The following is a 23,449-nucleotide window of genomic DNA, read 5'->3' as shown; positions in this document are numbered from 1 at the left end:
GAGAGGGGGCCTTGGGCTGCGAGGGAAGCAGGGGGGGCTTGGGGCTCCGGCTGCAGAGGGGAGCAGGGGGCTCAGGGCTCTGGTTGCGGGAGGGGGGAAGGGGGGGAAGGGGTGGAGCCAGGGGCTAGCCTCCCCAAAGTGAGGCTCCACTCGCCACCCATGACAAACACTAAGCAATAGGAAGCGAAAAGGGGAATCCTGCTGGAGTTGTAAGTTGCGCACAGCGGAGCAAGAGACACTGAGAGAGTTGGATGTTTCATCAACATAACTTTTTGTGGTGGTGAATGCCTTGCCTTTTCCTCCCAACGTAAAGATCCTTTTTCTAAATAACTACACTGGGCCTTTCGATAGTGCCATTAAACAGAGCATTTCAAACCACTTTGCAAAGACTGGTTAATTAAGAACAATGGAATTAGTCCATTACTAGATGGAAACAATAGAACTGGCAATAATAATAATGCAGAAAAGGCAGGAGTATTCAATAATTATTTCAGTTTTGCATTTGGGAAAAAGCCAGCTTATGTAATAGCATATGATGTTGATAAAATACTTTTCATTTCAACAGTAATTAAGGAGGAATTTAAACAGCAGACATTAAAGTTAGACATTTTTAAATTGGCAGGTCCAGAGAACTTGCACCCAAGAGTTTTAAAAGAGCTGGCTGAGACACTTTTGAATAAAAGGAGTACTTGTGGCACCTTAGAGACTAACAAATTTATTTGAGCATAAGCTTTCGTGAGCTACAGCTCACTTCATCGGATGCAGGCAAGCTTATGCTAAAATAAATTTGTTAGTCTCTAAGGTGCCACAAGTACTCCTTTTCTTTTTGCAAATACAAACTAACACGGCTACTAATCTGAACTCCTTTGACTGTTAATGTTGACTTTCAGTAAGTTTTAAAACACTGGGGAAGTTCTGCCAGTGTTTAAAAAGGGTAAACATGACAAATTAGGTAATTATAGGACCAACACTGTGCAAAATAATGGAGTGGCTGATACTGGACTTGATTAATAAAAGAATGGTAATATAATCAATGCCAATCAACATGGATGTATTAGAAAAGATCTTGTCAAACTAAACTTGATACCTTTTTTTGATGAGATTATGAGTTTGGTTGATAAAGGAATCAGTGTTCATGTAATATACTTAGACTTCTGTAAGACATATGATTTGGTACCACAGAACATTTTGATTCAGAAACTAGAAGGATATCGAAGCAGTATGCCACACATTAAATGGAGTTAAAACTGGCTAACTCATAAATCTCAAAATGTAACTGTACATGCAGAATCATCATTGAGCAGGTGTGTTTCTAGTGAGGTCGTAACAGGGACTGGTTGCTGGTCCTATGCTATTTAACATTTTTATCAATGACTTGGAAGAAAACATAAAATCATTACTGAGAAAATCTGCTGAGGACAAACAGATTGGGAGAGTGGTAAACAATGAAGAGGACAGGTCACTGGTTCAAAGCAATTGGGATCCTTTGATAACCTGGACGCAAGCAAACAATACATGTTTTAATACAGCCAAATGTAAGACCATATATCCAGGAACAAAAAATATAGGCCATAATCACAAGAGGAAGGACTCTATCCTGGGAAGCAGTGACTCTGAAAAGGACATGGGGGGTCAAGATGGATAATCAGCTTAACATGAGCTCCCAGTGCAACACTGTGACCAAAGGGGCAAATGTGATCATGGGATGTACAAACGGAAATATTGGGTAGCAGTAGAAGACTGTATTATCTCTGTATTTGGCACTGGTGCGAATTCTGTCGGAATACTTGTGTCCAGTTCTGGCGTCCACAATTCAAGAACAATGCTGATAAATTGGAGAGGGCTCAGTTTAACACAGAGAAGGTTAAGGGGTGACTTGATCACAGTCTAAGTATCTACATGGGGAACAGAAATTTAATAATAGAAGGCTCTTCAGCCTAGCAGACAAATGTATAACAAGATCCACTGGCTGAAAGTTGAAGCTAGACAAATTCATACTACAAATAAGTTGCAAATTTTAAACTGTGAGGATAATTAACCACTGGAACAATTTACCAAGGGTTGTGGTGGATTCTCCATTACTGGAAATTTTAAAATCAGGACTGGAAGTTTTTCCAAAAATAGCTGCTCTTGTTCAAATAGGAATTAATTCAGGGAAGTCCTATGGCCTGTGTAACACAGGAAGTCAGACTGGATGATCACAATGGTCCCTTCTGGCTTTATAATTTATGAATCTAAGAGTCACAATTCCATGTGATGTTCCATAGGAATTATCCCCATTTTATATATGGGGAAACTGAGGCACAGAGCCAGTTAATGTCCATATTTGAACAGGTGGCCTGTAATTCTGGACAACTAGGGCCTGATTTGCAGAGACACCACAACCCCAGAACCGCAGTTGAGGTCCAAGACAGCTCTGGCTGCTCATCACCTCTGAACATCAGGCCCCAGGTGACTTAAGTGGTGTAAGATACCACTTTTAAAACAGGGGCTTAAGTGACTTGACCAAAGCAATACAACTCATCCCTGGCAGAGGCGGGAATAAAAACCAGGTCTCCTGACTCCCAATCTGCTCCAATTGCCACCAGATTTTTTTTTGATTTTTTTTTACAAGATGGTGAAGCCACTCTATGCAAAATACTTAGCCTGAAATGCAGGCAAAATTTTTAGTGGTCACAATATAGGTTCTCATAAAGAAACACTGAGTACAGATGGCCATATTTTGGCTTCAGTTTCCAACCCCTTGTCCATGGGAACACCCCATGGGATTTCTGCCAGCTGATAGCCCATAATTTGGCATCTGTTACATCTGGATTAGTAATACACAGAGATGGGCCCGAACAAAAACCTTGTATCTGAACACCCCCAAGCATTGCTGCATGCCCAGCAGCAATCAGATTGGATCCCACTGCCAATCTACGGAAGAGCCAAAATAGTCAAGTTCATTATGCCCTTCCATTTACTAGCTGACCCCATCCAGACACAGAACAAGCATTTGTATAACAAAGCTCTCGGGCAGGCGGGTGAAATCACACACCAAGACTGCATTCAAGAGAGAAAGGAAAAGAATAGTTCCAGCAAATGAAGGACAGTTTCTTGGGGGTAAAATTTAAAACATTTCAAGCAACTCAAAACCGAGTATGACCCTCACACCAAAGATTTCCTTTGTCACACCTCCTCAGGTGGAGGAGGCGGGTCTCAAAACCTGGGAAATCACTGAAGCAACTGATATGCAGACTTTATTACGTACTGAACTCACGAGTGGTCTTACTGCACTGCCAGGAAAGTTATCAAGCCAGATTCTGTACTAGCTTACATCCTTTGCAATTCCCTGGTCTTTGCACAGGCTGGACACGAGTCATTTTGGACAGAATATGGTCCTTGAGTTTATCAGTGTCAAAGAACCTTGCTCAGCCCACCTGACGCTTCCATCTGCAACAAATACAAACATCCGAGTTGTTTCATTTCACGCCCTCTGCTAACAAGTCCTATTGGGCAATCTGGAAAGGACGTGACACAACTGGATTGGACGATTTACTTCACTTCACGCTCTTGAGGGACATTTTGTGGTCTCATTTGCCGAAAACCGCCAGGCTTGGCAAGAAACAGGGCACATGAGGATCGTGATCTTCATGCTGTTTTACTCTTGCTGGGTACTGACAGATTTGAATGTTTAACTTCCTTATATCTGTGGGCATGGGCGGCGAGTTCTATGGGCCCGTGGTGCCCGGGCACCAGGAATATTCCTGTCCCAGGGGCCTGGCTCCAGCAATGTTTCCCCCCCACACACACACTCCTCCAGCGCTTCCCCGGGCCCCACCAGCCGCCCCTGGGCGATTTAAAACAGCCCGGGGGCTCCCGCCGCCACCCAGCACCGCAGCAGGGCTGAGCAGCTTCCCGCGTGCTCGCTCCACGTGGCTGCCAGCGGGTCCTTGCTGCCCGTGTGAGGGGGTTGTGCCACTGCGCGCTGCCCCCCTCCCCAAACGCCCCTGTGGCCAATGGGAAGCTGCAGGGGCGGTGCCTGGAGACAGCAGCGTGAGGAGACCCCCACCCGGCCTGCCCCGCCTAGGAGCCGCTGCCGGGGGGGGTGCCCCAGGTAAACATCAAACCCCCCCAATCCATTTCCAGAGCCTGCACCCACACCCCCTCCGCAAACACACCCTTCGGCCCCCAAATATCCTCCTGCACCCCCCCAAACTCCCTCCCAGAGCCTGCACTCCAGATCCCCTCCCCCACCCAAACTCTGTCCCAGAGCCTTAGGCAGGTGTGGGAGGGGAGTTTGCGGGGGGGCGTTCTGGGCTCCACCAAAATTTCTACAAACCTGCCACCCCTGTCTGTGGATGGTTGTGGCTTTATTGCCCACTGGAAAGCGAGCAGAGCCTCCAAAGTTTGGACACCTTTCCTCCCATCCTGCCTCAGTGCATCTGCATCCAGCGGGAGGGCAGGAACAAGAGCTTTTCAAATAAGTGAGATCCTTAAGTGCTAAGAAACAATATTCTCTCCTCCTTTATATTCTCTGTAACCCCCGCTGCTGTGCTGACTGCAGTGAAATTTACTGCGACTCAGAGGACAAAGTATTGAACTTATATATTGGGACTTTAGGGCCTGACGCCATAATGGGTCCTTCATCAAGAGTACTCTCAAATAACAGTGTGCGGGATTAGACCCTTAGGGGAAAGGGCATGCACAATTATTTACAGGGCATATAACCCCACATATCCTTCATACTCACTTTTTGGCCTTCTGAACGTGATAACGAGTATAATATATTAGGGAAGTCGATAGAATTAAAGCCTCTTATAGCAAGGCTGAATTCGGCCTTATGTACCCAACAAGGGAGGGGAGCATCCTCCATCCTTGTAGAGTTTCGAAAAGACACTCATTATTGTAGCATCTGGGATTTCACAGGAACAGATTCTCAGCTGGTGCCAATGAGGTCAGCTCCACTTACTTCAAGCCCATTCACACCAGCAGAGTATTTAGGCCAAAATGTTTTGGAGTCACATTGTCAATTTCAGGATAAAAAAAAGGGGGGGGGGAGAAACTTAACATTCAGTATGAAAAGTTTCAGAGTAGCAGCCATGTTAGTCTGTATTCACAAAAAAGAAAAGGAGAACTTGTGGCACCTAAGAGACTAACAAATTTATTTGAGCATAAGCTTTCGTGACATACAGTGATAACACAAGACATCTGTGGGTTACCCCACTAGTGCTGGGTGACATTTCAAACTGCTTCCTTACTATTTTAGAAACACATACTCTCCCCAATCTGCAGAGAGACCTTGCTGTTGACCTTGGGAGCTGTGCATGGAAGATAACACGGGAATGTCTACACAGCCCGACGCAGTGAGCCTACCAGCCCTGGTCCACACTGTAGTGAACATTTTATAATGGTGCAACTCCATCATGCTAGACACTGTACAAACATAGAACCAAAGACAGGTCCCCCTGCATTCACACTTCAGGGTTTATTTTCCATTCTTTTAAAAACCTACCCTAAAATACTACAGTATGGACTATACTGGCCTACAGTGCTTGAATAACACTACTGAAAGCTGGGAGGGTCGTGAGCCATCAATGAAGAACACTGTAGTATTTTTATAGAGCTAAGTGGGTAAATCACTGGGGGAGATAAAAGGCAAATTGGTATCATAATCCCCTCTGGAAAAAAAAAAGTATGTTCTGTTCACCCCCACCACAAAGAAAAAAGCTCCTGAGCATCCCAGATTGCAGGAGGTACTAGGGGAAGAAAAGTTATTGATCTGAGAGAATTCATTTTACTGTAAGGGGCTGGTAGTTTTACTTATTTAATAAAGGTCTGGCGTCAAACCACTGTGAATTTCAGGATTATCTAATTCTATCTAATCTCATTCAATCATTGATGCTCCAGACAGTAGCAGAAAGGAATGCCTGTCCTTTCCTGTCTTCAGGCGCTATCTCCGGTTGCCCTAGCAACACGGCAAAAGTAGCTTCAACAGAGCTGAGTATCACCTATCACATTCATCCCTGGATAAGAAGAAAGGAGGAGGTTACAGGGGAGTTTCTGCAATTTGATGGGTAGACACATTCAGACACATGCAGAACTGCCGCCGCCACTGGAGGGGAATGGACCCATAACTCTGAATCAGTAAGGCCCGGGAGGAGTTCTGATGGATATAGGCTCCTGAGGGGAAGCGTGAACATGAAAACAGTGGACTGACTTCCCGCTGTCCAGCAGAGCATGCTGCTTTCTTTTATTACTAAGTTTTATACTAAAAGAAGTTATGGCAATTAAGGGCCTGATTTAACTGGAGCCATTTAAAATCCCAGTGCTGTTTTTTAAAAAAAAGTTCTGAACACACTGAGTTAGGACCCAATTAGAGGCACATACATGACTTTCTTTGCTGCCATATCACGAACAGGACTATTTCCAAGGAGGATTTATTTTCTGTGCCAAAAGTTCTTAAATTCTCTCCTCTAGCACTGAAAATTATTTTTCTTTTCTGCTCCTTAAATCACCAGAAACTGTTCAAGGCAGGATCTTCCCTTCTAGATGTTGAATGCAAAATAAATAAATAAATAAAGTGTGCTTGTCTAGCATCTTCCATCCAAAGATCCCAATGCTCTTCAGAAACACGGATTAAACCTTACAACAATGCTGTGACATAGTTCGGCGTTGTTAATGGTTTCTAGTTTGCAATGTGGTACACTGAGGCACAGGAAGGAAAGGTCAAGGACCAAGTTTTTTAAGAGTGGCCACTAGTCTCGAGTGCCCAACTCGAGATACCAAGGGCCTGACCTCTATGGAAGATTTGGCTGTTCAATACCTCTAAAAAATCCTATCCTACTAGAGTATGTCAACCTCACCCCCTAGGCTTGAGAGCCCAAGCCACATCAGAAAAGCACCATCTACACAACTATTTATAGCACACTCGTGAGCCCTGCTGGCATACGTCTGTGGACCCAGGTTAGGAAACTTGCTCCCCAAATGCTGTGTAGACATACCCTAAGTGTCTAAAAGCAGGCACTCAAAATTAGAGTCACCCCAATTTAAAGGATGCTTTTGAAAGTATGGGCCTAAGAGACTTGCCCAAGGTCATAAACTGAGTCAATGCTGGAGCTAGGAATACAACCCAGGAGTCCTGACTCCCAACTCTTGCCACTACAGTTAGGCACTTCAGGTTATTTCCTTATTCTATGGTACTGTGAAAAAGAAAAATCTTATGCTGTGTGAAAGAGCAGCAGCTTTATCCAAGCAAATGGGAAAAGCCTGGAGTTCTAAGACAAGTCTCGCATTAACAGAAGCTGCTGCGTGATCATCTCAACCTGCTGCAATAGCACAAATATAGGTGAACAATTAGTTCACAAAATAATGGCAGCTTTCAGCCCTCCGAGAGTTTCCACTGAATGCCGTAAGGAGTAGCAACACCATCACACTCTCAGTTTCTACCCCTACCTGCTGCCCACACAGAGATGCTCATTCCTTTCCCATCTGCAACTCAGGGTCTAATCCCACACACCTTGTTCTGGAAAGCACCCCACTGAAGTCAAGGCTGTTTGCCTGAGCCCCTGGTCTAAAATTATAACATCGTTAGTATTTGGGGCAATGTTCTGCCCTCAGACCTCTCTGTGAAAACAATCAAGAATGAAGCCCTTTAGGTGCAACTTCTCCAACTTCTGTTGCACACACTGACAGTGCTACCATTTCCTGGCTTTCCCCTACTTGCACTACAAATCTTAGCAGAAAACAATGATCCCTCCATCTTATACAGCCCAGGTCACAAAAAGGGTTATGCATCTACATGAGATATTATTTCTCTTTGCTCTTTCAGTATGTATATCCAGCCTGCATGCAGGATAAGCAGCAGGCATCACTTACAGGCCAGAGAGTCTGCTTGCAATGAACCTGTCTTCTTGACTCAGGCTGGTGAGAATCCTATGGGCATTTACCCTGGTTGGAGATATTAGAGATGAAAGAAAACCCTTAAATCTAGCCACAAAACACCTCAACACACCTGAAAATGAAGGATTTCCAATACAAGGGCATTATTATTTATTATGATTATTAAAGGTTATCAAGGAGCAGGGCACATTTGCTCACAAAGGCATCCCTATTTTGCAACTTTCTATCCACATGCAAAATAATGCAAAAGCAGCTAAAGTTCTGCATTAACTAGATCTAGAATATGGGTACGTTTTTTTTCTTCCAGGCTTGGGAATTCCCTCCATCCACCTTCTGAGACAAGTTACAACAAAATCCTGCATCAGATTATATTTACGACCCAGGGGAAAGTGTAATTTCCTCTCTGCTCTCACTGGTTTTGTTAAAACAACACAGCCAAAAATAAGAGCAAGGAAATGCATTTCCCCTGTGGGGGTGGGGTGTCCTGGAGAGATACCTTAGTGTGAGAGCAGCAGCAGGATGAAGCAAAGAAGCTAAAGGAGACAGCCGTCAATTTCACTTACAAACCCACATGTGATTCATGCAGCGATAAATAACACAATCAGTGAAACGTTTCTCTGTGCCATCAACTGGAAGACAAAAATTTGGTGACAGAGGGCCCAGTACTGCAAGGTTCTCATTGACATCAACGGGAGCAAAGGATGCTCATCACCTCCTGGCAGGACTGGGCCCAGAGCTGGGGGAGGGGCCTTTCTCAGGCTGTTGGAGAGGATGCACTTCGCTCTGGGGGAGGATGGGGGTGGAGAAGGAGATGCTGCTGCCAACCAAGATTCAACACTGGCATCTGTTGTGTAGCAAGAAGCTTGCCAGTCCTGTGGATGAAGGAAACAGGCTTTGCATAGGAGAAACAGAAGACGACAGTAAAAGAAAAAAAAAAGAACAATCTGTAATAAGTGGAGGGCAAAGACAAGTGTATAATTCCCACCAAATGTTACATTATTTTTTGCGTATATTAAAAACAGAAGGACTCTCTTCAAAAGGCTACAACAAAGAATGCTGCTTCTCCACTCTCCCTGCCATACAAGCCCATAACACCACGTAGCATAAAAAACACATCACTGTTTACACAGTTTAAACAGGGGACGGTTTACTTTTAAATGCTCAAGAAAAAAAGAATAAAGTACAGACAGTGGGAGTTAATACTGGTCCCTTCATCAACTCTGCAGGTTAGGTCCCTTGTTCACGAAAGGCATTTGCCAACAGGCTCCAAATGAGCACTGATCCTTTTGATTAAGGCCAGCAGGTTTGGACACAGACCACTGCAAATTAAAACCAGGTGTCTGTGCCCTGAGGCAATAGAGACTGCCCTAAGCAGTTTAATGACATATCTAAATAATTTTGACAGCAAAATTACTTATCCTATCTCACCTTTACATTGCCACTGACACATTCCTAACAAGATGATGTTGCTTTTGCCGCTTTTATTTAGCTCTACGTAACTCTGCTCTACATTTAACTCGTTTTCCTTGGACTGGTAGATTTTTCCGAACTCACTGGAGTGTCTTTAAACTTGATTCTACAGTTTGCCTGTTAGCTGCAAAGCCTCGCTTGTGTCTTCTGACTTACTGGGCTGAATCCACTCCAGCACTTGCTGGTGCTATAAACCAGGGCGTAGGACCACCCAATCCCCAGGTGCAGAAAATCCACCAGGGGGCACAATGCAGCCAAGCAAGAGTGACAAACTACACTGTGCTTGGGGGGTGGGAAAGAGGGCATGGACCAGGATGCATTGATCTAGGAGCCTTAAGGAGCCCCTGCTGGAAATTAAAGTTACCGTCTCCAAGCAGAATCCCTGAAGCAGTGGAAACACTGCCTGCCATCCTGCCTCTGACCTCAGGCATGAATTCCCCATCCATGCACCAAGGAAGGTTACTCTAACTCATTATGTGCAAGCCACATTAAGTCACTGGTGGCCCTGCTCCTAGCCCCGCAATGTAATAGCCCTGGCATTCACCTTGCTTCTTTACTCCCTAGAATGGCAACAATCTTGACAGTAGCTGCATGACAGCTCCCATTTTTACACAGGTCAGTAAATATCCTCCACCTTTTACCCTTTAGCATCCCCGGAAAGTTAACATGATTTTCCTAGGCTGGAAAAGCTTATGCACCTCTACTATTCACTCATCATATTGTGCTCCAATTAATATGTTTTCCTTTTCAGAGCGTATTTAATAATCCACAAAATTAAGCCATTCGGTACTGCACCAGCGCCCTCCACCCCATTGCTCTTACCCTTACACATCTATATACAAATAATAATTAAATGTTTCATCCATGCAACACCTTCTTCCAAAATCTCCAAGGCACATGGACCATAACGGAGTAATTGTAAGGCATTCAGCACAAGGTTTGGCCTTGAAGCCTACTCAGGAGTAACAGCTAGCACAGAACACAGCTTCCCACTTAAACAGACAGCATCTTCCAGGTGTGCGCTGGCTTCTCATTCACCTCTGGGTGCAACTCAAGCTACAGGTTTTGCTCTACGGTGCTCAGTATGGTTCCAGGATCCAGCAAGTTTAGAGACCTACTCCCTCACTGCCACAAGACAGGTTTCAGAGTAGCAGCCACGGTAGTCTGTATTCGCAAAAAGAAAAGGAGTACTTGTGGCACCTTAGCGACTAACAAATTTATTTGAGCATAAGCTTTCATCGGGTGCATCCGATGAAGTGAGCTGTAGCTCACGAAAGCTTATGCTCAAATAAATTTGTTAGTCTCTAAGGTGCCACAAGTACTCCTTTTCTTACTACCAAAAGAGCGCCTGATGTGTATTTGTTCATAGCCCCTGCATTTGAAAGTCTTAGGGTTGAGGACTCAACTCTGCACTGGTCAGGCAAAGTCACTCTTGTTCCCCTCAAGGACATAGTATTTTTCCTCAGACTCCTTCCTGAAGGGGGTTGTCCAGGAGAAGGATATATCAGCTGAACCTTTGGGGCTGTGGGAGTGTTTTGGTTAACACTGGGGGTCAGGCTCAGAAAACTGGTCCAATGGATGCAGTTTAAACATCCCCTAAATAAATCAATTACAAAAATCCTAAATTAAACTGAATAATTCAACAACAAAACCTAACTAAACTAAAATGTGCCGGATTAAACACAACACTCCACATCAGTATGAAACCACAAATAAAACCAGCAAACTGTGCAAAGGGCCTCCAGGAATAAAATGTCTGTAAATCTGCTTCCCAGAGGGGCTTTTTCTACAGTCATAAGGGAATCTCCAAGGACACAAAGGCAAAGCTGAAAATAGCTCCCTGCATGCAAACCCCTGGATCCGTGCACTCCAAAGCTCAGACAGGAGCCCAAGACCCAATCCATTCAGTTGAAACCAAGTTTTCAGGCTCAATCCTGCTCACACAGGCAGCCAGGAAAGCGGCCATGACACTGAGCAAGCTACATCCTATTCGTACAGGTGAGTTTCATTGGAACAGCCTCACCTCATGTAGGAGTCCCCAAGATTTGGATCAGCTTCTTAACTCCAGCCCCCTGCAGCCAACAGCAGGGATCAGGGTGCAGCTGAACTTCCCCATCTGGCTACTCTCTTCTGACCCCTTCAGGTTGACAGAGGCACTGCACAGCATTCTTCTCCATCCCAAGGGCAGACGACCTAAGTCACTCTGCCGGGTAGGTAGCGAGAGCAGCTCTGACCCCATTTGGACAGATCAAAGGAAAACCCATCTCAAGACCCCTGTATCGCTGTATTACTAACCCCACTGCCTCTGACCTAAGAACACTGCACAGTACTTGGCACATTTTGAGCTAAACAATGGGAACTTTAACTGGCCCCACTCACTTTGTTTCTAAATTAAAAAAAAAAAAAATTTAGATCTTTTCCAGCCTCACACACAATTGTGTGGTCATGACAAGAACGAACCCAAAACGAAACAAAACTAACACCCTCTATGTATATCAAAACAACAGCAAAACAGGGCCCCAGTAAACAAATGAATTATCGTCACTGACCAAGTTATGCACAATTACCGTGAGACCTGGCATTCAGCAAAAGAGGGAGAGGGATTTTAAAATATATTTTACTGGGATTTCTCTTTTGTTTTACTGCACCTATGCCACGACAGGGTTTTAAGAAGCCTGCTCTTCCATCTTTACATGTGACCTGCACATCAAACCCATGGTAGCTAAGGCAGACTTTCAAAGAGAAATCCTAGCTGTGAAAAGACAGAACTAAAGAAAAAAAAAAAAGAAAAAAAGAAAATCCCATGTTAAATCCTACGACATTTTCAGAGGCAGCCTGACTCAGGTCATTATGAAAAATACTCTAAGGGTCACGCTGGTGATGGAAACAAAGGAGATTCATGCTAGAAAATGCTTCCCCTTTGCTATACTGGGCATGCAATCCTGAACATTACAAATCTAAGCCCTTTTGCTCTAATGAGAGAGATTTTAGTGCTGGCCTCTGCAAAATCATCCCCGTCATCCCCCACTTCGCTAAGGCGACTGTCACCTATAAACAGGTCAGGCCTTCCTTGGGAGCCTGGCACAGCCAGAAAAACCACTCACCAACACCTAGAGCAGCACAACCCTATCCAGTCTAGGGGCTCCTTTAACTGCAGAGACTGAGAGTTTTTGGCACTGTGCACGTGCAGGAAAGTTTAAAGGGACTGAGGGGAAATGCTGAATAATGGTTCATAGCTGAAATGCATTGGATTGCACCAAAGGGACTTTTGTAATTTAAACCATTCTTAACTGAAAATATTTGGGATCCATGTAAATGGGGGATAGAGACCTAAGTATGCAATTTACGAGTCTCCTTCCTGCAAAAATTTTTGTGCCTTCTTGGCATCCTGCATGAGCAGCAAAACACAGGGGTAGAGACCCGGGCAAAATAAACCCTTATTTGAACTGCAACGATTAAGGGTGCATGAACCCGGGGGCGGGGGGGGGAGGGCGGAGTCTAGCTCTCCTTAACCGCAAGCATAGAGGGTGCATGGGAAATCGGGGTGCGGCCCTATGCAATGCAAACTCTCCTTAACGCTGAAGATTTAGAAAAGATGCATGAAATCCGGAGAGCTCCAGCCCCCTTTAATTGCAAAGCCGGGGGGGGGGGGGGTCGGGGAACACACGCAGTGTCTGGGCAGTGCCTGGACTCACCTAGTGGCAAAGTTTTTTCTGCCTGCAAGCGCCTGCGTCCATGAAAGGCACCAACCAGGGCGGGCGGCCGGGGGGTGCGTCTGTCCGCCCCTAGCCCCGGAGTGACCCCCCCCCGCAAGCCCTCGCCCTTCTGCCTGATTACCCACGCGGCTCTGATTGATGCCCCGGCCAGCCTCCGAGACGCGCACGGGGAGGGGGAGCCGCGGCCGCTGCCGCTGCCCGAGGGAGGAGACGCCGAGGCAGCGGGCGAGACGCGGCTGCTCCTCCTCCGCCTTGCAGGAAACCAGCGGTCGGTCGCAGAACTAGCCGAGGCGCCGGCCGCCGTCTGCAGCTGCAGCCAACGAGCTGCGACGGGGAGGGGGGGGGAGCGATCCGGGCTCTGCCGGGGGGGGGGGGAAGGGCGTCGAGCCGCATTCCTTGCTGCTGCTACGTGTGTGTGACCGGCCCTGTGCTAATGCACGGAGATGGGGGGCAACCCCCTGTCACAACCTCACTGCGGGGGGGGTCCACATCAGAAGTCCCAGCCCAGTTCCTTAGCTGCCTAGGGGCAGCCAAGCTGGGAAGGCACCAAACAAGGGACCCGCTAGGTCTGGCATTGCTCCAGCACTCCCCTCCACCCACCCGCTTATTCTTGCAGACCCGTGCACTGGGGAGGGCTGCGCAGACCCTCTTTGGGAGGCCAGGGCACATTCCAGGCAGGGAGATACCCTGAGAACAATGACCCCTCCTGACCCCTTGGCAGACAGGAGCTCACTTGCAATGGCTGGCCATGTTCCCCTCTGTCAACCCCACCCAAGAAGCTGTGGGGGAAAGGGGTCTTTCTTTCCTTTTACTGGGTTGATTTTGCTTCCAACAGTTTTACAGCAGCTGGTAAAAGGTTCAGGCCCAAGGTAAAAATCTTCAGTTCCTTCGAGCTGCTTTCCCAAACTGGTTCCATAGCAATATGCAATTTACTTTCCAAATCAATCCTCCCTTATCAGACCCCAAAAGGACCCAGACAAGGCCTGAGAGCAAGCTCTGATTTTGATTAAAGCCCTTGATGTTACAAATTCATTTGACAGGGTAGAAGAGTTGGATAAACTCAATGTAACCTTTGCAGAAGGGAGGGCGGGGCCAGGTGTTGGGGCCATTCTGCTCTCAACTTGCAGCCCCACCAGGAGTAACTCACCCATAAGCAACTGGCTCTGCCCCATTTCAAAAACAATTTATGAGCTTGGCTGGCCTATTCCTGTTGACAGTAGGCCAATCTCATTTATACCAGAGTCCCAGCAGTATAAACTTCCCTGGACAGTATCAGGGCCCCCAGTTTCATTGCATGCTCTTGATACAACCATGTCAGAGGGACTCACAGTTGTAATTCACACTTTCCTGCTGTATCTACAATATAAAATACAGTATGTTCTGTGTAGGATGGCTAAGAGCCCCCTGCTCTCATTGATTCTTAAACCACAGTCATCAGACAGGGAAAGATAAATTGTCCCCATTTCTTAACTGTTTCCTAGCATAATTGCTCTGAGTATATAGTACATGCAAATACCACAGCGCACTGTCAGGGGATTCCAGATTTAATGTGAAACTATCAGTATACACTGGAGAGAGAACCAGCTAAATCATGCTTGCCTGATAAAGGAGAGTAAAGTACCAGAGGAACCTCTCATGTGAGTAAGGCAAGTGGGATTTGGCCAAGGATAGTAACTCACTTTTTTGTTCCTGGGTTTTAGAAAGAAGAGTAAAGTTAGCATCGATAAGGGTTCTCCTTCATGGGAGGAAGGATAGTCTTGTAGTTAAAGTGGAGGACTGGGAGTCAAGAGACCTAGATTCTGTTCTTTGTTCTGATGCAGTTTTCCTACATGTGACCTCAGGCAAGTCACTTAAGCTCCAGTCCTACAATGAGATCTACCAAGGGCAGCCCTGTTTTTGTGCAGAATCCCACTCAAGTCTGAGGAGTTCCATGAGAACGCAGGAGGCCACTTGTATGGATCTTGTTGCAGGATTGGGGCCTGAGCACACAGAATTCCAGATTAAGTCAAGGGGAGCTGCAGGTGAAAATCAGATCCTCAAACCCAGAGCTGGTTCTGAGGGCCAGCAAGCATGGTGATCGAGCTAGACTACAACTTTCAGGAGGCGCTACACCACTCAGACTTTTTTAGGGGAAGGGAGACGAAAATGTTTTCTGCCCTGGCTGGAAAAATGGCTCAAACATCTTAGTACTTCAGCTACCCCCATCTTTAAAATGAGGATAATGACACTTTCCTACCACACACAGGTGTGGTAAGGCTAAAGTAATTAGAGTTTGCCAAATGCTTTGAGACCCTATTATGCAAGATGCTATCTAAGTGCACTGTTTTTACATTTTAATTTCTAAAAAGGAAAAGAACATTTTATTTTAAAAGGACTTGTATTAAGACACATTTATCAAATATAATTATCTCCATCTTTCACTTCAGTCATTTCTTAATAACTTTAGGTTGTCTTTCTGGAACACTACAACATATTCAATGGTTTTAACAAGCTTATGAAAATAATGGTTAGCTTTCTTATAGCATGAGCTACACTCAAAGTAAGGAAAATTATGCCAAGAGCATGCTGATTGCTACACAAAAATAAACAAAATAAAAGCCAGTTGCTGTGCTAAAAGAATCAGAATAAAGGTTATTCTGCTGTCAAAACCTTTTCTACTTCATCTCACTGGGAGAAGGGGGCTGGGAGACATGTCAAGAAGGATTTTCTTTTCCTTTCCTAATATTAAATGAGCTATTTCCATTGATATCAGGAGTTTCCAAACTTTTTCAGTTTAGACCACATTTTAAAATGGAGATTGTCTCCAAGACAACTCCCCTCCCACTTGTAATCAGGTAGCAACCCCGAGGCAACAACAGCAATTCCTTATGTAGAAAAAAGAAAAGGAGTACTTGTGGCACCTCAGAGACTAACAAATTTATTTGAGCATAAGCTTTTGTGAGCTACAGCATGAAAGCTTATGGTCAAATAAATTTGTTAGTCTCTAAGGTGCCACAAGTACTCCTTTTCTTTTTGCGAATACAGACTAACACGGCTGCTACTCTGAAACCTGTCATTATGTAGAAAAGTAACCTTAGGAAAGTATTTAGTGTAGTTTTAGCTGTCTTTTAATGCAATTTAGCAGCTGGAAATGAGGAGCAGCAAGCATCATGTGATCAGCCAGTTCTCAACAGACCACCAGCAAGTGCTCTGCAGACACCATCAACTAAAGTAAAGGAGCCTCTCTGATCTGCAGGACCAATAATTAAAAAAAAGTGCACAAAGGGCCCAAACCCATAAACACTAATTACCCAGCATAGTGCTTACTACTGTCAGTTGTGTCACTGAAGTCAGTGAGACTACTCATGGTAGTAAACGTTATGGGTGAAATTAGGGCAACCAAATAGCAAGTGTGAAAAATTGGGACAAGGGTGGGAGGTAATAGGCGCCTATATAAGACAGAGCACTGAATATCGGGAATGTCCCTGTAAAATTGGGACATCTGGTCACCCTAGGTGAGATGCTGGCCCCATTAAGGTACATGGCAAAACTCCCATTGACTTCAGTGGGGCCAGGATTTCACCCGATGTGACTTACTAATTGTGAAATAGTAATTGAAAAATTATATAATGAGATAAATAGTATCTTTAGGTTTTGTTCTGTGATGACTTTTTCAGTGTAAACAGCTATAGCACAATATGTGCTCAAAGAGTTAATATAGATTACATATTTGCTTTGACTTCTGCAGGCCACTTAACATTTTTCTAAGCAACTTTTCATTTAAACATGCATATATATATGAATATACACAGAGGAATCATTTAATCTGAGATTCTAAATAAAGATACTCTACTTTCAGGGAGATTTACCATGTATGACCTCATAAAGACAACAGAAGAAAAAATATCCTTCTAGATAAAAAAATATATAGAATAGCATTGTTTCCACAGTTCTCATTATAAAAATGCATTCAGTTACAATGATTCTTCCAACTCCAGGATTTAGTTTAGTAATGTGAACCGAACAGGATTTTAACTGATGAAAATAATTGTAACTGTATGTTTACAAAAAGAAAAGGAGTACTTGTGGCACCTTAGAGACTAACAAGGTGCCACAAGTACTTCTTTTCTTTTTGCAAATACAGATTAACACGGCTGCCACTCTGAAACCTGTATGTTTACAGTGTACACACATATCCCAGCTATACATATTTTTAATGTCTTAGTTCTATGCAAGACACACTTCTGATTCCGCAGCTCTCTGTATTTATGACATCACCATCTTCTCCATGGAAATCCTGATGTCACACATAATGAGATTTTAAGAGTCCCCAAGAAATACTCAGATGGGGAGATGGAAAGCACCCTGAATTCAATGTTTAAGGTGAAGCAAAATAGAGCTATAAAAACAATGATCACTGTCAAGGATGAGAATGTTATAAAAGTTTTATTCTGGGGGGAGGAGGTGGTAAATCCAAGAGATGTTTGTTAATCCTTCTCAAGTTTATCTAGATTTCATAAACCTTTTGCATAACATGAGTATTCTGATCCTAACATGTGGGTACTTTTAATTTTCTTTGTTTCAGTTACTTTACCCTTCTGTAAAATACACACACACACACACACACACACAAAGGGGGGGTGAGACTGGAGCTGGTGAATGATTTGCAGTTTGCATAGCTGTGATATTTCCCCCGTCAATCATACATGCATACTCTGCATTACATCCTTCAGTTTAAGCACCGCTTTGCCCAGCTGCTCTGTTTGCAACCTCCCCTTCCTCTGACATTTAACAAGACTGCAGCTATGCTCACAGGGCTAAACAGCACTTTGGAGAAGGCTCAGTGACTGACAGTCCCTAGCCCTTTAAGATCACAATTCCTGATTAAAGAAGGAAAAGAAAAAAAAAGTGTGTGGGGGGGGGAGATTTGACTAAAACACATATTTTAGCAATAATCTTACCACTGGAGACGAAATTCGACACCCAGGGCAATCACAGATTGGAGGATGTACCTGTAAGATTCCTTTGGACATAAGAGTCTTCAAACTTTTCCCTGGATGCAGAGGAGAAGAAAAAGAAACAGCACTGTTTTGTAAAAAAAAATAAATGGCTTTGCAGAAAAAGCAACTCGGATCTTTCCACGCAAACTCGCAGAGCCCTTCTCTTCCCGTTCCCACCAGTGCCCACCCGACATGGCTCATGCGTGTATCTTAATTGAACTTTCTACCCTGTAGGAATCGGGAAGAGAACCACCAGCGCAGCCCTCATTAGCTTCCCTCTAACCTTGTTAAAAATGTTCTCGCAGTCTGGAGAGATGACTAATGAACATAACAACCAGGCGCTCCAGACCGACATGTCCACCCCCTTCCCCCACCACGCACACACCACCCCGGTGCCGTTCTGGGCACGGGTAAGGGATGCATTTGCAATTAAAAGCAACGGAGGAGATATTAAATGCAAACCACAAGGCAGCCCGAGACAGCTCTCCCCCCCCCACCCCCCTTTCCTCCTCCATCCATTTAACCTCAGTCCTCCTGACTCACCCCAGAGGGACTGAGATTTCCTGAAGACAGCCAGGAGCCCAGTGATAAAAAATGAGAATAATAATAATTAGAGCGGCCCCTGGAGTTATTCCCCTCTTCTCTGGCGATCAATAAACAAGGCGAGGTGTCAGTCACCTCCTAATGGCTCTTCAGACCCCTGGGCTGACACCTCCAGCTCTCAGCTAATTACATGTCACACTGACTCTGTCTTTCCGCCTCTGCCCCCCACCCCCGCCTCCCTGTGCGGCGCGTCCAGGGAGAGCCAAGTCCTCAGCTCTCCACCTGCGGAGACACCCGCAGATCCTCCCCGCCGTCCCCGGGTTCTGGAACTGCCCCGCTCGGGTCCAGCTGCACCGGGGGAGGAGAAGCGGGGGAGGCGGGCAGCTGTCAGAAGAAGGCAGACCCGCTGGGGTCCCGCACCACCCAGCTGGTGGGCTGGAACCCCCCCGCCCCCTCCTCCCCCGAGGTGCCTTTCCTCGTTTACAGAGCAACTGGAGTGACAAGCCGGCACATTTCTGCTTCAAGCACTCACAACTTCCAAATTCACTCCCCCCCCTTCTCCAAACACACACTCACACATGCAGCCCGTCACACAAACACTGAGACAACTACACACAGACAGCCACTACTATATACACAGAGAGATAACAAGAATACAGGTTTCAGAGTAGCAGCCGTGTTAGTCTGTATTCGCAAAAAGAAAAGGAGGACTTGTGGCACCTTAGAGACTAACAAATTTATTGGAGCATAAGCTTTCGTGAGCTACAGCTCACTTCATCGGATGCATTTAGTGGAAAAAAAACCAAATGCATCCGATGAAGTGAGCTGTAGCTCACGAAAGCTTATGCTCTAATAAATTTGTTAGTCTCTAAGGTGCCACAAGTCCTCCTTTTCTTTTAACAAGAATACACACACACAGTCACAGTTATATATAACACCAGATAACACCACACACACAAACTATAAAGACAGCCACAACTATACACTCATTGATAACAACGACCCACACACACTGCCACAACTATGCGCACACAGATAAAGACACACCCACACAACTATACACACACGGACAACAATACATAGACACAGAAAACCACAACCATACACACAGATAACGATAAACAGAGACAACTACACTCTTTCACACACATAACTGTACACACACTGAGACAACCAGTACTACACACACAGGACAACTATTGAGACAGACATAGCTGCGCGCACACACAAACCACAACTATACACACACTCCTCACACAGCTCTAAACAGAGACAACCACCACGACGACACAGAGAACCATAACTGTACACTCACACACACACAGACAACCATAACCGCATACACAAAGACAACCACAACTACACACGGAAGCAGAAAACCACAACGACACACATATACACACACGCACCCCCCAAAATCATACCCCCCCCAAAAGGAAATATCTGCCCCCCTCCCCCCGCGAGCACTTACTTCACCCGAGCGCTGCCCGCTCCGGCCTGCACCCCAGCAACAACCGCCCCATCTCGCCAAAGCCATGCCGGCCACCGGGCTGTTGCCGTTCGTCAATTGCAACCTTTTGTCAATTTCGAAGCGCCGCGCACCCTGCAGCCTCCCGAGTTCCTCTCACTCTGTGTGGTTGTGTCAGGTGCGGAGAAAAGTGCCCAAACCCCACCAAGTGTAACTCCCCCCCCCCCCGCCGCTTTAATCCACAGTCACTTCTAGACCCAGCTCCCCTCACATTTCTCCCCCCAACCTTCCTTATGGTTCAGCCTCTGCGGCTCACGTTGAATGAAACTTCTTCGGCAGGGTGAACCCCCCCTTCCCCGACACTCCCCTCCCTCTAGACTACCCCCAAGCTCCCGTCCCGCTCAGGAGAGCCCGGTATCGGGGGGATCTGATAGTCGGAGGGGGTGTCACTAAAAAGAGGGGGGCAGGGATCACAGAGGGATCCCCCAATCCAATGCTCACATGCAATCAGCCTCCCCCGTTCACAATGCCTGGCTCTTTGGGGAGAGGGGCGTGCGCGGCAGACAGCCGTACCAAGGGGCACCCCTATCCAAGGGGCAATTTTAGCCATGCCCTTACCTTTGTGCCGGATGCTCCGCTTCCAGTCCTTGGCGGTCTCCCTGCCGCTGACAAACTGGAACTCGTTAGGGGTGAGCCACTCTCCCCGGTAGCGGATGGAGGGTCCTTTGCTGCCCTGGCATAACTTATTGATGTAGAGCAGCGCCTTGTTCTCACCGCACTCCACCTCGATGCAGGGCTCGCCGTTGTCAAAGAAGGGCTGGAAATCCGGGATGGAGGAAAAGCGCTCCAGCATCAGGTCCTCGGGGAGGTGGTGATGGGGGTGGTGCGGGTGGTGGGTCTCGTGGAAGCCCAGATAGGCGCGGTGGTGGTGGGCAAAGATCTGGTCGTAAGCCGGAGGGTGGGGGGTCACCACCGGGATGGCAGCGGCCGCCAAAGGGGCCAGATAGTCAGGTAAGGTCTCCATGGGCTGGTTAAAGGCAGCCAGGGCCATCTCCTCCCTGTCAAGTCGCTCCTTCTTGATAGCAGGCATGGTGCCGCTGCGCTCCCAGTGCGCCCTCGCCTCTCCAAAGCACAGCGGCTCTGATGTCTCCGGTGCAACTTGCCCCCGCTCTGGCTGGAGTTTGGATGAAATGCGCCAGCAGTAGCAGCCGCAACAGCAGCACCTTGTGCGCTCGGGTGCAGGAGGTGGCGGGTAGTATCCCCCGGAGGAGCCCGCTAGCAAACCTCCTCGGCTGGGTCCCCAGCACAGCTGGCTGGGATCCCTCTCCCACCGAGAGGCTAATGCACCGTAGACCCAGGAGCCGCTGTGCTGCTCACAGACCTGCCCCTCCGGACTAATACCTGACATCTTGGAGAGGTCTCTGCTGCCGTAGACATTATTTTGGTTTAAAACACTTATTGATCCCCCCACACACACCCTCCCCGATCGACCCACCTTCCTACCACGCGGGAGGATTCCCCGCCACACGGCCCCTCGCCAAAGGAGACCTGGCTCCTTGCTTGTCTTTATTTAATAATGACAATTAAACCCCGCAACCCCTGCCCTCTCCTGCTCTCCCTCTTCCCTCCCCTCGCTTGCACAAACTGGACAGCGCTGTGGGTCCCAACGCGCCCTCCCCCGCTCCCCGGTAGTTTGACCAGGCAAGAGAAGAAGTTTTTTCGGGGCTGACCCGCTTTCCCCTGCAAGCTGCAGAGCCGTTGCCTCTGCTTATGGCTTTATTAATGACCGGTCCTTACTATGATTAGAGTCCATTTCCCCTCCCGGCTAGAATCATCATCATGAAAGACCAACTGTGCCACCACCCTCCTAATGAGATGCTGCCACTACATGGCTTGTCCCCCCTCCCCACGCCCTCCCATGCATTGCCCCTGTCCCGTAGGTCCCTACGTGTGGCGGGCTGGGGGCTCGGGCTCCCCCTCGCCCCCGGGACAGACAGGGGGAGAGGTTCTCAGAAGTCACACAGTGCAGTTCGGACACTGACCAAACAAGATTTCCCTTCGCCGCCGCTTCTCTAACTTAGCCCATTTAAACAGCACAGGCGCTTACACACACACACACACACACCACACACACACACACACAAAAGAAGGGGGGGGAAGCAGCAAGCGCTCACTCCTGGAGAGGGGGGTTAGCGACGGACGACAGGCTGGCTCCATGGCCCCAAACTGAGCGTTTTTCAGCCAAAAGGGTGTGGGGCTGGTTGCAAATGCCTGGTGCCACCTTGGAAAGTCAATATGCAGCCATATGAATGAATGGGGGGGGGGGGAAGGAGAAGGGAGGAAATCCTCTGGGCACTTACTATGTTAAAGGAGGGAAGACAAGGAGGAAATGCACACAGTACAACGTATATTCATTTTTCTCTAGATCTCTATCTTGATACACACTGTACAGTTTTACACTTGTTCTTTTTAGAGACTCTATTGCAAAAATCTATATCCTGTAAAGGGAGGTTAGATCTTTCCTTCCCCCTGAGGCAAGGGGCAAGAGACTTAATATAAATTAACCTTAATATAAATTAACTGTGAGTCATGCTAGTCATGCCATGAGTTCTTTCCCAACTGTGCAGTCTCTGGGAAATAACCACAGGAGAAGATTATGACTGAGGACCAAGTAACTTGTTTGTTAGGGTAAATGTGTCTTGTATAGGATGAAGCAGGTTCCCTATACTGGGGTGCAAAGAGGCAGTGGGGTGCACTATAACAGGGAGCCTAATGAGGACAGATGTGCTGTGATGGAATAAGCGATCAAGAAGAGAAAACAATCAGAAATGATCAGTTTCCAGCATTTTATATTAAATATGCCCAACAAGTCTTGCAAGGTAAGTGACAGAAGGGGACAACTCCCTGACCCTTAACCCCGCCTCAGTAACAAACACTCTAAGCTTTCTATCTGCATATATCCTTTTATTGGGAGGGGGGGCTGAGGGGTAACCCCAGATTATACGTGCTCTGCTGCCAACAAGATGTGTATTCATTATTAGGACAATCAACCATCAGCAGAGTTAAGGGGGATAAGTGGAGCAGTTCCTTAATAATAATCATCCTTTGCACTTGTAGAATGTTCTTTAATTGAAGGATCTCAAAGCACTTCACAGACTTGGGGTGAATTAAGCCGCACAGCACACCTGTGCGGGAGGTGCCATTATGTCCATTTAACAGATGGAAAAACTGAAGCCCAAAGAGGTCAAGACTCAGACGGTGAACCCCTTACTGGCATGAGGGAGCAATCTACCCGTGCAAGTAATCAATCCCATTGTAACTGCTCACCAGTGCGGGTAAAGGGTACATATTCTGGCTCTAAGTGATTAGCCCAAGATCTCATGGGGGTGTTT

The 23,449-nt window shown here is 46.6% G+C and overlaps 1 protein-coding gene across 13 annotated transcripts in view; it reads right to left on the bottom strand.

The window, feature by feature from the left end:
* The window catches only part of SAMD11 (sterile alpha motif domain containing 11), a 182,770-nt gene extending 160,630 nt beyond the window's left edge, over positions 1–22,140 (bottom strand). For 4 of the 13 annotated variants that reach the window (XM_043499750.1, XM_043499752.1, XM_043499753.1 and 1 more), the window contains exons 1-2: positions 20,676–21,509; positions 18,008–18,099 (exon numbers count right to left, since the gene is read on the bottom strand). In XM_043499750.1, the coding sequence (XP_043355685.1) occupies positions 18,008–18,099; positions 20,676–21,465 (882 nt within the window). In that variant the 5' untranslated portion in view covers positions 21,466–21,509. Of the gene's footprint in view, positions 1–18,007; positions 18,100–18,589; positions 18,790–20,060; positions 20,174–20,675 lie in introns of those variants that run through there. The other 9 variants (XM_038376597.2, XM_043499755.1, XM_043499754.1 and 6 more) reach the window with 9 other exon arrangements.
* Between the last annotated feature and the right edge of the window lie 1,309 nt (positions 22,141–23,449).

The sequence above is a fragment of the Dermochelys coriacea genome, chromosome 18, assembly GCF_009764565.3.
Source record: "Dermochelys coriacea isolate rDerCor1 chromosome 18, rDerCor1.pri.v4, whole genome shotgun sequence".
Taxonomy (NCBI): Eukaryota; Metazoa; Chordata; order Testudines; family Dermochelyidae; genus Dermochelys; species Dermochelys coriacea.
The sequence above is the reverse complement of the archived record's forward strand: the minus strand, read 5'-3'. Positions and strand labels throughout refer to the sequence as shown.